This window comes from Nelumbo nucifera, chromosome 6, assembly GCF_055504915.1.
Source record: "Nelumbo nucifera cultivar China Antique chromosome 6, China Antique-T2T, whole genome shotgun sequence".
Classification (NCBI taxonomy): Eukaryota; Viridiplantae; Streptophyta; class Magnoliopsida; order Proteales; family Nelumbonaceae; genus Nelumbo; species Nelumbo nucifera.
This window is the reverse complement of record NC_142654.1, coordinates 1,243,830-1,258,156: the sequence shown is the minus strand read 5'-3', so window position 1 is coordinate 1,258,156 and position 14,327 is coordinate 1,243,830. Positions and strand designations below refer to the sequence as shown.

Sequence of the window (14,327 nt, the reverse complement as noted above, 5' to 3'; positions counted from 1 at the left end):
GGTTAGCCACCCTGGGTCCTTTGACATTGATTCCTTATAGGTCTCCAAAGAACTACGAAGCTCAACAATCAATCCAGCTCGCCACCAAGCAGCTCGACACTCTGGTCAGCTCGGCAACTAATACGCAGCTCGGCACCTAATAGGCAGCTCGGCACTCTGGTCAGCTCGTCACCTAACCTGCCTAGCTCGGCCCGGCCAGCTCGTCATCTAACCTACCTAGCTCGGCCCAGTCAGTTCAGCACCTAACCTGCCTAGCTCGGCCCATTTAACTCGGCACCTAATCTGCCCCTAACTCGGCATCCAGGTCCTCATCCATCAAAAGTTCACTTCGGCCTCTGAATCATCGGTCACTTGGAAGCATACCAAATAACGAGGTACTTAGCACAAAAAATGATACATCACCAAAAATTTATTCATCAAAAATAATACTTTTTTCAAGAGTCTATGAAACCTTTGAATGGCCCCCTTCATTTGAAAGTAAGGATCTTCAAATTCGATGCTTAATCAAGCTTCTGCCGGTAGATGGGATACTGAGAAATTATCTTCTTTATTTTTGCAATAGGAAATGACTTTAATTATGAATATTCATATTTTTAACAAAAGCTTTGACAAATTGGTTTGGATGAAGAATGCTCCTGGAGATCAATGCTGTCTGGAAGAATGGAGAGTGACAAATACCTCTGTTCAGTCTGGTATCCTGGCTTGGATTAGAAGGATTTGAAAATTAAAAATCCCTCCACGATTTAAACTTTTCTTTGGAGATTGTTTTGTAGTTTCATCACCTTAGAATCTGATCTTGTAGAAAAAGGAATTGTAAGTGGTAACAAATGCATGTTTGTTTTTTGTCCCTATGCTTATGCTTTCTTGTTTGCTAGTCCGTAGTCTTTTTTTCTTAGTAATTGGTGATATGTACCACACTAATAACCCCCTCTCCCCAAAGTAGGTGGCTGCAGAAATCGAATCCACGTCTATGCTGAAGCCAACCAGCTAACATACCAACAGAGCCACCTCTCTATGGTCAATGGTGCAGATCCAAATTAATACTTTCTACATCCAATGTGACGGAGCCTTTTGTTCTAGCAACATGGGTAATTATGGTTTTTGCGTATATAATAGTGCTAAAGAATTTGCCATACCTGCATGTGGGTAACCTCGGTTTTGTAAGAGAGACAATATTAGAAAGTAGAAACAGAAATGAAAGCAGTTTTCGAAACCCTCTCTTTAGCATGGTTGCAGGAATGGAGTTCGCTAGTTGTTTTCTCAGACTCTCAGTTAGTGAATTTAGCTTTAAAAGGAAATCAAGAAGGCATTCCTTGGCATTTAGTGGTCTTTTGGACAAGGTTCTGTTGATAGTTTTTCTTTTTCCTTTGTTTTTTTTTTGTTTTGACGGTTCTGTTGATAGTTAAACAATTGAACCCTGTATCTCTTCTCTTCAGGTGATATTAGTCACTACTCAGGCTTTTAAGTTTTAACACAGAGGGATTGTACCTCTAGTCTGTGGGTGGGACTCCACAATTGAACAATTACTATATGCAAGATTACTCCCAAATGCAACCAAGATAAGAGTCTTCAACGCGGACAATGAGCTCATGCTTTAAAATCAACCCCAAGTAACTGTCACTCTGATAGACACGTACAAGCCAAACTGATACAGGGATAACCCAGGGTGAAAAGCCTAAAATTAATTAATAAACCATTTGCAGATGGGGATTCATCGTCTCACTCAAGTTTCAAACATGGACACCAGATACAGGTGTAATATCAACTCGTAGAATGGACAGGACATTCTTCCATTTATTTAGCATAAATGTATTCAACAACTTTTAGTTAGATTTTTATAAAAATAAATTATAAAATTTGCTGACTTATTAAAATCCGTGATATTTAAAGAAATAATGTCTCAATAGAATGTAGTAAAAATTACTCTTTTGAAGCTCCTAAAAGGAGATGTCAGCTAGCTTGCTGATATGCTCTTCTGCATGTTGTAACCAAGGCTTGGGATTGGAGGATGGGCTAACCCCGTTACACAGCCCATTGGCCTAGCATAAAATCTTAAAAAGACGAAAAAAAAAAAACTGATAATTTAGCAAGGTTGTGTTAAGGTGGGTCTCATATGTGTTTTTAATTTATATATAGTGAACCAGTGATCCATAATAATTAATTGTTTTAAACATTCAAGATTAAAGGCTTTCTTCTTGATGCTTATTAGGTATGCATTTTTGGGTAGCTCTCTGCTCTCTTTAGATAGAGAGGCCTTTCACTCACAAGAAGATATTAATAGAATAACTCTATTTTCCTCATACTCTGAGCGTTCATTTAGTCCATTATTTTGCAACAATTTGAAGATGACAACTGACCAGTAAGAGAACATCTACCAATAATTTCTGGGCTGATTTACTTTGTACACCAATTTGCAATTTCCCAGTTAAGAGGCTGACTGATAGCACAACTTAACTCAACCCCGCTCCCGTCTTTTTTTTTTTTTTAAACCCCAAACTTCACCTTTCCCCTAGCCCAGAATACACCATTCTCTCCCTCACCAGCTCAACAAACCCCCTCAAACAGAAAAGATACATAAAATACTTGGTGACCATATCTAAACCTAGGCACAGGGAGATCAATCTTATCTTCATGAATAAGAGATTTAACATGATGAGCTAAATCACTTAGCAAGGTACCCAGGAGATCTTACTGAGAAGATCTTGCAGGTTTTGACAAACATAATTTTTCTTGGTCCTTCATCCCCAGGTCTTAATATTGCATCTTCTAATGTGCTTGATCAATTTCCTCAAGTAAATGGGCAGTTCCCTCTGGGTTTAAGCAAACTCGGTAGACTTGTTAATTTTAATGAAGTTACCCTCCTGAGTTTCAGTACTATTTGGGAAATTAAACCATAAAGCTAGCATTTACCCTACTTGATTGGTTAATTTGAAGAAAATAATGGTATGTATTGATGGATTTTGCGGATAAAGCTTCATTCTTGCCATTGCTGAACACACACAAAAACGATCTATTCCAATGATGTATAATGTTTTATCAGCTCAAGTTGCATTGCTAAATTAGACAGTGAGAATCACATTTGATGCACCCATCCATTATCCAAAATGCTTGGGGTGCGTGAAGAAATTACTGAACAATGTTAAAAAGAACAATATGCCAATAGAATAAGCATAATAATGGTGATGAACAAGTGACGAGATTAGGAAAGATGCTATTAGAAATCAATCCATCTCAAGAGAAAGCAACTGAGATGCTATAGCCTGTCCAAAGAAGATTGCCAGCATGATAGAGGGCTCTATAAGAACCAAGGAAAACCAAAAGAAAGTGATCTCATGAAACAAGATATGAATCCCAAGATTCAATGAAAGATATGGTTCAAAACTAAAAACATGGAGATCTGGGAAGTCGAAATGAAGATTGACGCATTGGTAAAAACAACCACAAATAAACACCACATGAGATGAAGAAAAGGTATATTTCTCTCTCTAATAGCATTTAAAAGAAACTTACATCAGCTCTCCTTGAGATTTAAAAACAAGAATTAAGCTTAAAATCTTCATTAGTTGAACAAAACATTCAAAGGTACTTACATCCATAAAATTTTATGCAACTTTAGTTTGCCATTGTACAATAGGAAGACAGTTACATAAACCTTTCTTGAAATAAAAAGCAAAATAAAAGTACAGAAAAAAGACCATCTTTAATTGGATTCATCGTCTCACATGCTCTTCCTTGTACCTTTCTTCATACATAAACCTCCATCCTGGGCTCGAAACAGAAGGCAGACATGAATTCCTTTGCCTCCCCATCCACAAAACACCTTGGCAATTCAGTCCATTCATTTCTCACCAAATCACATAAGTAACAACTACTAAACTCACCAGAATTCACACATATAAGTATCTGACCTCCAGATCCTACACAATTTATATCTGCTTTCTTGCCATAAAATTCATGTGACATCGATGGAGGCATAACTGCAAGCTGATGCCACGACCGGTCCCCCTCACAGAATTTCCAGACTCTAAGACTCGCGGTTTCTAGGAACTCTGACAATAGCACTACCAACATCTCACCCCTACACTCAACAACATCAATGGAATACTCAAAAAAGACCGGAAGCAACCTTGGATACTCAAAGAAGCATTTGTGGGCTAAATTGCATGAGATAACCGTCCCTGAGGAGCTAAGAAAATAAATAATCTCTTCACCATCTTTGACAGTTATAACAGATGAGTATTGCTTCGATGGGCTCCTTTGCATGTTAGTCATGACAACATCTCCTGCTTTACTGAGAAAGTAAAGAGTCTCATCTCCAGCCATCTCAGATTCTAATGAATTGCTGGTTTTCCTACTAAGCACAATCTCTTCTTGCCACAAGTTTTTCTCTGAATCATAGACTTTGACAGAGAGACTTGGGAATTCACCAGAGACTAATACAAGCTTATACGAGGAGCAGTTAGAAGATGAAACCATTGCAATGGCATGGACAGTCTGACTTTGAGTGGTCTCTCCTACAGGAGGAATTTCTCGGCAGGCACCTGTGACTGGGTTGCAGACAACAAAGTCACCAGAAATAGTGCGGAAACATATCAGACCACCAGAAGCAGCAACTGGAATGAAATTGCAGCTGGGATTTTGTTGGAGAAGTTGGTTATTAAGATTTTTCCATTTCCTTTCAGCAGTGTCAAAGATAATTGATTGGTCAAGATGGGGACCAACCATGAAAAACCAAGGATCCCGATAGGGAACCTGGGAGCAGGCAAGTTGAAAAGTTGCAGAGTTTGCAACAGAACTCCATCTTTTGCACACTGAACGGAGGCGGCAGAAGCTTGATGTTGGTAGCCATGAGAGCACCCTCTCGAGCAGGTCTTGGTTCAACTCGTCAAAGGACAGGCCCAACATCCCAATATCTCTTTCTTCAGGTAGTTTTCTCTTCAAGGTTATCTTTGATACCAAGTTCTGATCCATTTCCATGAACTGGAAATATGTAAAGAAGATCTGCAAGACCAAAGGCAAATGACATGTTATTAGCAAAAGGGAATCTCCCTAGCCTGTAGAAAAAAGAGAGTATGCATGGAGGTGACAAGCTTGTGCAATGTACAAGAAGTTGAGAACACGATATCACAAAAAGAAAATGAAAGAAAGAAAGAAAACCACATCCAAAATTACCAAATATCTCGAAAGGAAAACAAAACTTTGCAGGACAGGTCAGGAAAAATTTTCAAGTAATTGTGCTTTTAGAGGTAAAACCATTAGAGCATAAAATCAGAAAGCTATAACTATTTCAGGAAATCGAGACTCAAGAGTTCTGTTCACTAATTAGATTTTCCTTTTCTTTTTGAAAAGGAATCTAAACAGAAGAGACGACAAGGAAGAGAAACAATTACATAACAATCATATAAAACCAACAAACGAAATTTTGATTTCCTACAAAAACGGCCAAATGTATACGACCAAAATGTTAGAGCTCATTAATGTAATTGCGGTTGACAAAAAACTGAAGAATACAGTACAAAAATATTTCCTATCTTCATACAAAGAGAGCGAAAACACAGAGAAGTTGAAGATTAAATCGAAATTCCAAAATACTAATGACTCTTCTTCTTAACAAGAGAAAACCCAGAGATCTCAAGAACTGTTTAAAAACTGTACAGACAAGCCCCCTACATATTATTTACAATTTTCTTAAATATATATTTACAAATGCATCAGGAAAACCTTTAAGAAAGGGCCAAAGAACAAACAAAGAACGGTCTAAACTGCACAGAAAGGTCAGATAGATATTGCATTCTTGCTTTAACGTCCAAAGGTTAACCAAAAGAGGTTGTTTTCATATAACAATCCAGGATCATTTCCTGCCCTCCACTCCCGTGAGAAGCACAGGAAAGAAATATCTCCAGAACACTGAACAGTCAAGGCACCATCTTTCTTTTAATTAGATATCTTAACACTCTATTGAAATCAGCATTTTGTACAAGCCAGAATAAAACAATTCCATTCTCTAATTTAATCTGAAAGGGAAAGATTACAGGACCAAAGCACTAGGTAATGGCACTAGCTAAGAACATTGAGCAGAAGAAGAGATGAATTTCATTTAGCAGGCCAAGGAGCTTCATTAATCAAACAGGAGCACTTAAAGGCAAAATCAAGAAAAAGAAAATAGGAACTAAATCCAGATAACCCACATTCGACCCTTCTGAGAAGTCAAAGAAATCTCAAGACATAAAAAACGAAAAACTCAAACATTTTATAACAGAAAACAGCTAGAAAACAAATCAAGAAAAAAAAAAAAAAAACTGCTTGCTTTGCTTGAGGCAGCAGACTACATCATTAATTGATGAAACCATCTTCAACTCAAAAAGAAAAACCATAAAATAATGAGAAATAGAGCCAACAGAGATGGAGAATGCACCTGTTATCCGAATTCCTGCCCCTTAACGAACTGTGAATGAAAGACAAGTTTGCTCCTCTTTCCTCAGAGACATATATATGGAGAGAGAGAGAGAGAGAGAGCGAAGCTTCCTGGGGAGCTCTTTTTGTTTGGCGTTGACAGAGGGGGTGGTGGGCCGGAATCCGAAACGGTTGGGGGACCACGCTAACATGCGCCGGCACGCGACAGTAAAACGCAACTAAACGAGTAAAACTTTCTTTGCCTACTGAATGACCATTTTACCCTCGCACGAATCCCTGCCATCTGGCTTCTAATTTTCAAAGGCTATGCTTAGAGTCAAAGGATACAAGTCGGGCTGGTTAGTTGGGTTGAGATCAACCGTCAACCCTAACTCAATCCAAGTACCCGATGACTTGGGAGTTGGATGGATTCTAATTGGTTTACTCACCGGTTGCGTGTGGGATTGCTAAAAAAGAACACTTCAATTAACCCAACCCAAAATCTAAATCAGGTTCATACTTCTCAACCCAACCCTAACTTAAATTTCAAGTTTTTTCAACCCAAGTAATAACCATAGCTAGTAGACAAAAAAGCCTCAGAATGTCATGAGTCATGACTAGCTTTCCTGCTCAATCAAACACTGGTCCGAGCTAGCATAGTACGGAGTTTGGACCAGCGTCGGGTCCAGGTGTTAAATAATTAATGATAAAAAATTTAAAATGGTAATACTTAAAAAGAAGATATTTGACGCCAAGCCACTATTCTTGATCTTCATCTACGAAGAGACTAGAGACCATCAATGGAAGAATGGCCGTAACCATTGCTTTGGCCAAATCAGAATCAGGTTCTTAAAGCTTAAAAGCTCCAACGTTTTCATATATGTATATATATATTACTCAAATAGACCCACTTGGAACGTCAAGTCAGCTTAGAGCCCGTTGGGGAGAGGCTTCTGTGGTGATTGAGCTGCATTCATGAAAGTCTGATTTTTTTGGTTACTTGTCAGATTTTTACCAAATTAAATACAGCTTCTGAATTTCTTTATCTCATGCAATACCATAGACAGCTGCGTGAAAGCCCTTACTCTCAAGGGGCCGGGCTCTCAATCAGCAATTCTTTTTAAAGCTTTTAGAAGGCCCAAATAAAATATACATCGGAAAAAGTCGCAAATATTTAACGTGAGCAACTTAATGGGCAACACATATCTAAATATCTAATCTATCTATCTGAACTCCAAATTAATAAAAGTATATATATATATATATATATATATAGAGGTTGCATTTAGTGGGTTTCTTTGGTTGACATTTGGGAGAGAGAGGATGGATATAACCTTATATAAAACCCAACTGAATTATGTGTAATGCCATGTAGAGAGCCCCAAAATCACTAATATAAAAATCATAGCTATATGCAGTTAACCAAACCCTAATTAATGCATAAATAGGCGCAAGTTAGCAGTTTCATAAAATATGAACAAAAAGAAGAGGAGAGGAAAGCGTTTCTTCAACAACTACAAGGTGTAGATGCAAAAGCGGTGGCTGACCTTTGTAAAGCAAAAGCGACCAGACCTACCCTCCTCCGCCTCGTCGAGGAATCTCTCGCTCTCTCTCTCTCCCCAACTCTTGCGCCCTCGTGCCTCGTGGGTTTATATCTGCATACTTTATTTGTTTCTACCTCGCAAGTCAAATGCCAATAACCCTGGCAGACACATTAAAGAATGGGGAGAATGAGAAGAAAAAGCCGTTAATTACGACCCCTTTCCTCGGGCTGTTTCAGGCGGGATACTGTTACTCTATCTCTCTCTCTCTTGTATGCAGAGATCTCGATGCCACCTTTGTCAGTATCTCTTCTAGCTGTTATCCTTCGTGGATCTCTCCTCTCTCTTCTCTCTCTATCACACTGACTCTCTCTCACACAGTTGACAGTACACACTCTCGTTGAGAGTTGAGTCTTGAGACTGTGTTAGCCATAGCTATGTATCGTAGATCTCTCCCTCACACTCACAGTCACAGAGCTAGAGTGACAGACACACACACACACACGCATTGAGATTTGAGATAGTAAGATGCTTTTTGGTTCCCTCAGCCCTGGTTTTACTTGCCATGGCATGCCATGCCAATTATGCCATGGGGGTGCACATGTTTGTCAATGGCTAACACGTGGGGTCCTCCTGGCACCTGTCAAATAGCTTTACAAACACCCAACAAGTCAGACCCAGACGGACGGGTAGACCCTGGCCTTCCAGTTTTAGATCGTTAGATATGAGTGTAAATTCTGACCCTTTAATGGGACCCAATTTGATAGAGACAGCCCATTGCACAAGGGTCATTCCAACGTCTAATCTTTTGATTTTTCTGGGAGCTGGAGTCTGGAGAATGCAGATTGCAGAGGCAACCCCACTCCTCACAGGCCACAACAATTAAATGGTGCAGTAAGACAGTACCCCAACTCCAATCAAGACCCCTGTCTGTCTATCAGCCAACGGAGTAACAGTACTGGCATACGTCAAATTAAGCTTGAAAGATCTCTTCCCATCAGAGATGCATGAATAATTTAAGGGAACAGTGCCGCATATAGTCAAAAATGAAAATGGCTTCTTTCCGGTCAATCACAAATATATATATATTTATATATGTATGAATTAGAATTAGAGAAGAAAAAGGGACCATATAATATGCATGGTATTGATATGTAGTAGTAATAGTAATAGTAAAGGAATAGCTCAATAGCGGAGTTGTGCATCATCGTCTCTCACTTTTTACTACTACCACTACTGTTACGTTATTTCTTGGAAATTTCCTTAAAATTAAAGGGCCGGCCAACAAGACCTTTTTTTTTTCCAAAGGTATTCAAGTTGTAACCTGACTGAAAATGCCATTTCAAAAACATGCTTCCAAGAACCCCATCCCTCTCCCGACTGGAGAAACATGTGTTAGTGTCCCTGCAGATTAAGAATCAGTATAGATTTTTGTCAAGAATTAATTATTGGGAAAGTTCGTCCTTTCTTCTTTCTTGCTTATTCTAGCTATTTTAAAATACATTTACATTTTTCTATAAAAAAAAATACATTTACATTTAATTAGCATGGATTCTCTACGCAATTCTCTCACTCTTGTAGTTTACGCCTGTTCAGAATACATACATGATATTAAAATAATAATAATAATAATAATAATAAAAGATAAAAAGGGCCAAACCCAACCGTGTTCCAACCCTCATCATTCATAAACAAATAATATTACAAGTTTTCCAAAAAGAGAAAAAGGAAAAAAGCAACACCCCCCGTGGCCGTAAATACTTGTATGTATTGTACACAGTTTTAGGCTTAGGTAATAGGGTTGGGTCCGTTTGTCCATCTCGGTAGTCGAGATTGTTTTTCCAATTAAATAAACGGAAGAAACAACATTCTCCGCCGCACGTGAAAGGGCAGTGTGCCTTACTTATGCATGCTTTCTCTTCCTTTATTACTTAAAAGCTTCTTTTTTAATTTATTTTTCAAGAGAAGAGATTTTCTTTTCTTTTTAATTTTTCCCCACTTCCTCTTCTGTTTGGTCAATGCCCAATGTAGGGAAAAGTAGCATTGTAGCTTCCACTATGCTTAGCAGCGAGGAACATCTTTTCTAGTAAGTAGTATAAATAACAAATAAAACTAATGGGTTGGATGAGAATATATAAATATATATATATATATATATATACTCTTACTCTGTAAAGAAGTTGCCAGTTGGCTGACTAGTGACCTGTGGCTGTGATTGAATCCCAGCAGCCCCACCTAACTAATTATAAGCCAGAGAGCAGAGATTTTGGCATTGTGCTCCCCCCAAGACAAGGAGCAATGAAGACTCCTAACTTTGGAAAGCGCTGTCTTGGGTTTGGGGTCACAGTAAACAAACAAATGCCTGCATCGACATAAAATTTCAGCCAGTGTTTCAAAGTTCAAACTTTTTTTATGGTAGACGATATTATTTATGGCTTATGCTTTATTTATTTTTTGTGAAAATTTCTTAAACTATCTTTACTATTTAATTAATTGAAAAACTCTATCTTTATTTTCTTAAAGTATTCTTATTGCTTTTGTTAATTGTCAAGTGTTAATGGGAAAAATGAAATGTTAAATTTGCCTTTTATATTCTTTAAATTTTTAAAATAAAATCTAATTAATGAAAATTTTCATCAATCTCTCAAAGGTAATCTCTTGGAAAAAAGTGAAGACACTACAATTGATAATCCTGTATAGGATACCCTTCTACAACTGCCATTGATGCACTACAACCCAAGTGGTGGACGTTTTCTTGAATTGGGAAGATAGGGAATGGAAAGGTGAGATTTTGTATTACAACTTTGTTCTCTTTCATCTGCAAGAGGCAAGGCAAAGCACATGTGGTGTTCTCCTTCGCGATTGCAGTTCCAGTCTTGAGAGCTCTCACCGGGGCTTAATTGCTCTTGACACAGTAATTAGATCCTTATTCTCATTGCATAGAGGCAGGTTAAGTATTGCGGTGACACCATTCTCTTGAAGTTGAGAATCAGAACAAGAGTTAGTGAAATTAAAGGCCTTATAGTGCCAATTCGAACGATTTTGAGGCGGTTTTTCTGCTTGGTCTTAGTTAGGAGTCTTAGCTCCGTTGCCACCTGCCTCTGCAGGGAGTCTGCATTCTATATATTCGAGAAAATGGGGTCATTGTAATTTTGGAGGACAAGCTCTGAAGCGCGTCTGAAGACATTGTCTTTAGAACGCTATTTGCCCCCATTCAGTTTTACTGAGTTTGTTGTTGGGTTACAGGCAAATTCGTTCCCAGGATACAACAGAGCCTTGGGCGAGAATCTGCAACCAGCAAAGTTGAAGAGTCTCCAAAGAAACCTTCTGTGAGACTGTAGCAGACCGGACAGAGAGAGAGAGAGAGAGAGAGTGAGTGAGTGAATTTTCAAATTGTGTGTTTTGGAGTCTGATTCATGCTCCTTAAATAATTTGTGAAGAGGTATGAAGAAAAGGTAGGTGCTGGTTTATAGAAAACACCTCGAGCAGTCACAATTTCAAACATTGTGACTGTTTAAAAAGTAGTTGACAATTAGTGACTATTGACTTTGAATTGTGCCTTTTGATCACACCCGATCAAATCATGACCATTGATCTCATCAATAGTGATCAACGGTCAGCAACGCACCAAAACCAAAGCCGCCCATCGCGAGCCACGCGGGTGCGAGCAAAGTGCGCCTCTAAAGCGCCTCATTGCGCCGCACACACGCGTGTGCGCGGTATTGAATCTCCATACTCTCCTCTACTAATTCTAAGAAGTGTAAATCAGCTCCTATTGAAATACTGAAAACAAAACTTATAATTTTCCAATGTGGGACAAGTTCAAAACTGGGTTTTGTAAGAGAAAAACTAATTTTTCAATCAAGTGTGCAGGTGCAATTTCTCATGTAATTGACCAATCAAACCCATTGGATTTAATCTCTTATGAGATTAAAATCCAACACTATACACCCATGGGTGCACTAGACACGTGAACCCGCAAATAGGAGAATAACATGCTGACTATCCCAACGTTAATGGTCAAACACACATTATCGTGGTATGATCGGTTCAATCAGACACGAATCTGTTCCAACTTAACCCACTAGTCATGACAAAAGGGGTGTTGTTAAACCTCATTATTCGATTTTCTTCACTGATTTCCATGGAGCTTTCCTCCTTCCAGCGAACCCTTCTTCCATTGGCGACGACAAGGAGAGCTCCAATGGTTCATCAACAGTAACAAGGAGAAACCTTCCTCCTCTTCTCTTCTTCTTTTCCTATCCATTCTTCTTCTTTGACAAGTGGTAGGGTTCCTCTTCCATTCTTCTCTTCTTCATCTTCTCCTTCTTCTTACAAGTGTTCACTTCTGTTCAATTTTCAACAGAAACAACCCACCTAGAAGGAGGACCGACAACCACAGCATCCACTGGCGGGAATAGGTCCGATTTGAAGTCCAAACAAGTATGGCCGTGTTTTTCATGCTATTTGTAAGTGATAAATTTAGGGCAATATTGTAAGTGAATTTGTGTATTTCTGTATGACCTAAATGTTATCTAACAACTGAAATTTTTTTTTCATACACTTTATAAGTGAATTTTTGAATTCATCTTTCATTTTGAGTTTTATATGGGAAAATCCTAATCCATCTCATGAATTGTTGATGTAAATGATTAATTCATCAGAAAGAGTAGGCTTGTTTTTAGCTGATGTGAATGATTAACATGTCATCTAGCCAAATTTGTCGACCTGTTTTTATTGATAACATGGGCACTGTGACTTGCGTTTTTATTGATGCAAATTCAAGCAACAAACAGAATGAATATTCTGCTATTCTTAATCCCTTTAAGAATGAACCTTTATCAATTTACTTGTCATTTCTTCACTCATCAAATACTTTTCCTCCATCTCCTTGAACAGTTTCCTTGTCATTTCCTCACATTATTTATCAAAATTTTAAACATACCTTTTAGGTTATTGTACATTTGGATTATAGTTCTTTTTACACTGTTGTGCAAGGTTTGAGTTTTCAATCCACTTGTGATCATCCATCATATAGGGACTTGAAAATTGAAATATAATCCAATGTTTTGTAATTGCAGAAGGAGCTGAGTAATTCGAGTATCAAAAACATCTCAAAATCGGCACAAGTTGTTTTGCATTTGTCCCGGGAAAATTGTAAGTGATATAAAACATTTTCATGTTCTATTTATGTTAAAATGACAATTGAAAGATTTGATGACTAGTATGTTATATCTACGTAGGCAAATAAATCAGATGGTAAGCAATGCGATTATTTTGCAAGGGAAGTTCCCGAAGGGCTTGATGATGATGGCATTTCAAACATGCATAATCAAGAAGATCTAGAAAGCCAAATTGATGAGCTTGACAAATTAGTGGCTGATATGGATGGTCATCTGAAGATATTGGAATCATTGCTATCTTCCCACCAAATACATATTGAAGGGATGAAAACGATACATTTTCTAATTATTATTTTTATGATTGCGATTATTTTAGTATATATGCATAAGAATTAATCCCAACATAACCTCCAACCCTACTCGTGTACCATTAATGGTCTATGTGAAACAATTTTTAATTTTTGATTTGGAGCACTAATGCGGATGGACACTAGCAAAATATTGAGACCTGATATCTGATATGTTGTTTATAAAAGATTTGCAATCAATGTTTATTAAAGTCACAATGCCCATGTTATTAATAAAAACAAGTCCACAAATTTGGCTAAGTGACATGTTAATCATTCACATAAACTAAAAACAAGTCTGCTCTTTCTGATGAATTAATCATTCACATCAATAACTATGAAATGAACTAGGATTTTCCCATATAAAACTCAAAATGAAAGATGAATACAAAAATTCACTTATAAAGTGTACGGAAAAAAACTTTGCTGTTAGATAACATTTAGGTCATTCAAAAATACAGAAATTCATTTACAATATTGCCCCAAATTTATCACTTACAAATAGCATGAAGAAGACGGTCATACCTGTTCGGACTTCAGATCGGACCTGTTCCTACCGGTGGTTGTCCAAGTCGGTGGATGTTGTGGTCGCCGGTCCTCCTTCCAAGTGGGTCTCTTCTGTTGAAAACAGAACAGAAGCGGACACTTGTAAGAAGAAGAAGAAGAAGAAGAAGAAGAAGAAGAGAAGAATGGAAGAGGAACCCTACCACCGGAGCTACTTTTCGAAGAAGAAGAATGGAGAGGAAAAGAAGAAGAGAAGAGGAGGAAGGGTTCTCCTTGTTGCCGCTGATTAACCGCTGGAGCTCTTTTTGTTGCCACCGATGGAGGAAGGGTTTGGTGTGTTGGTAGGGTGGAAGGAGGAAAGCTCCAGTGGAAATCAGTGATGAAAATAGAACAATGGGGTTTAACACCTCTTTTGTTAC

General features: G+C 38.1%; 1 protein-coding gene across 2 annotated transcripts; it reads right to left on the bottom strand.

Moving 5' to 3' along the window:
• Window positions 1-3,530: 3,530 nt before the first annotated feature.
• LOC104609257 (F-box only protein 13-like) lies at window positions 3,531-8,425 on the bottom strand. 2 transcript variants are annotated; one of them, XM_010275514.3, is made up of 2 exons: window positions 7,941-8,425; window positions 3,531-5,001 (listed from the first exon to the last, which is right to left on the bottom strand). In XM_010275514.3, the coding sequence occupies exon 2, from the start codon at window positions 4,975-4,977 to the stop codon at window positions 3,745-3,747; it is 1,233 nt and encodes a 410-aa protein (XP_010273816.1). In that variant the 5' UTR covers window positions 4,978-5,001; window positions 7,941-8,425; the 3' UTR covers window positions 3,531-3,744. The 2 variants fall into 2 exon arrangements, with proteins under 2 accessions (XP_010273816.1, XP_010273815.1); XM_010275513.3 differs by lacking the exon at window positions 7,941-8,425 and adding an exon at window positions 6,416-7,612.
• Between the last annotated feature and the right edge of the window lie 5,902 nt (window positions 8,426-14,327).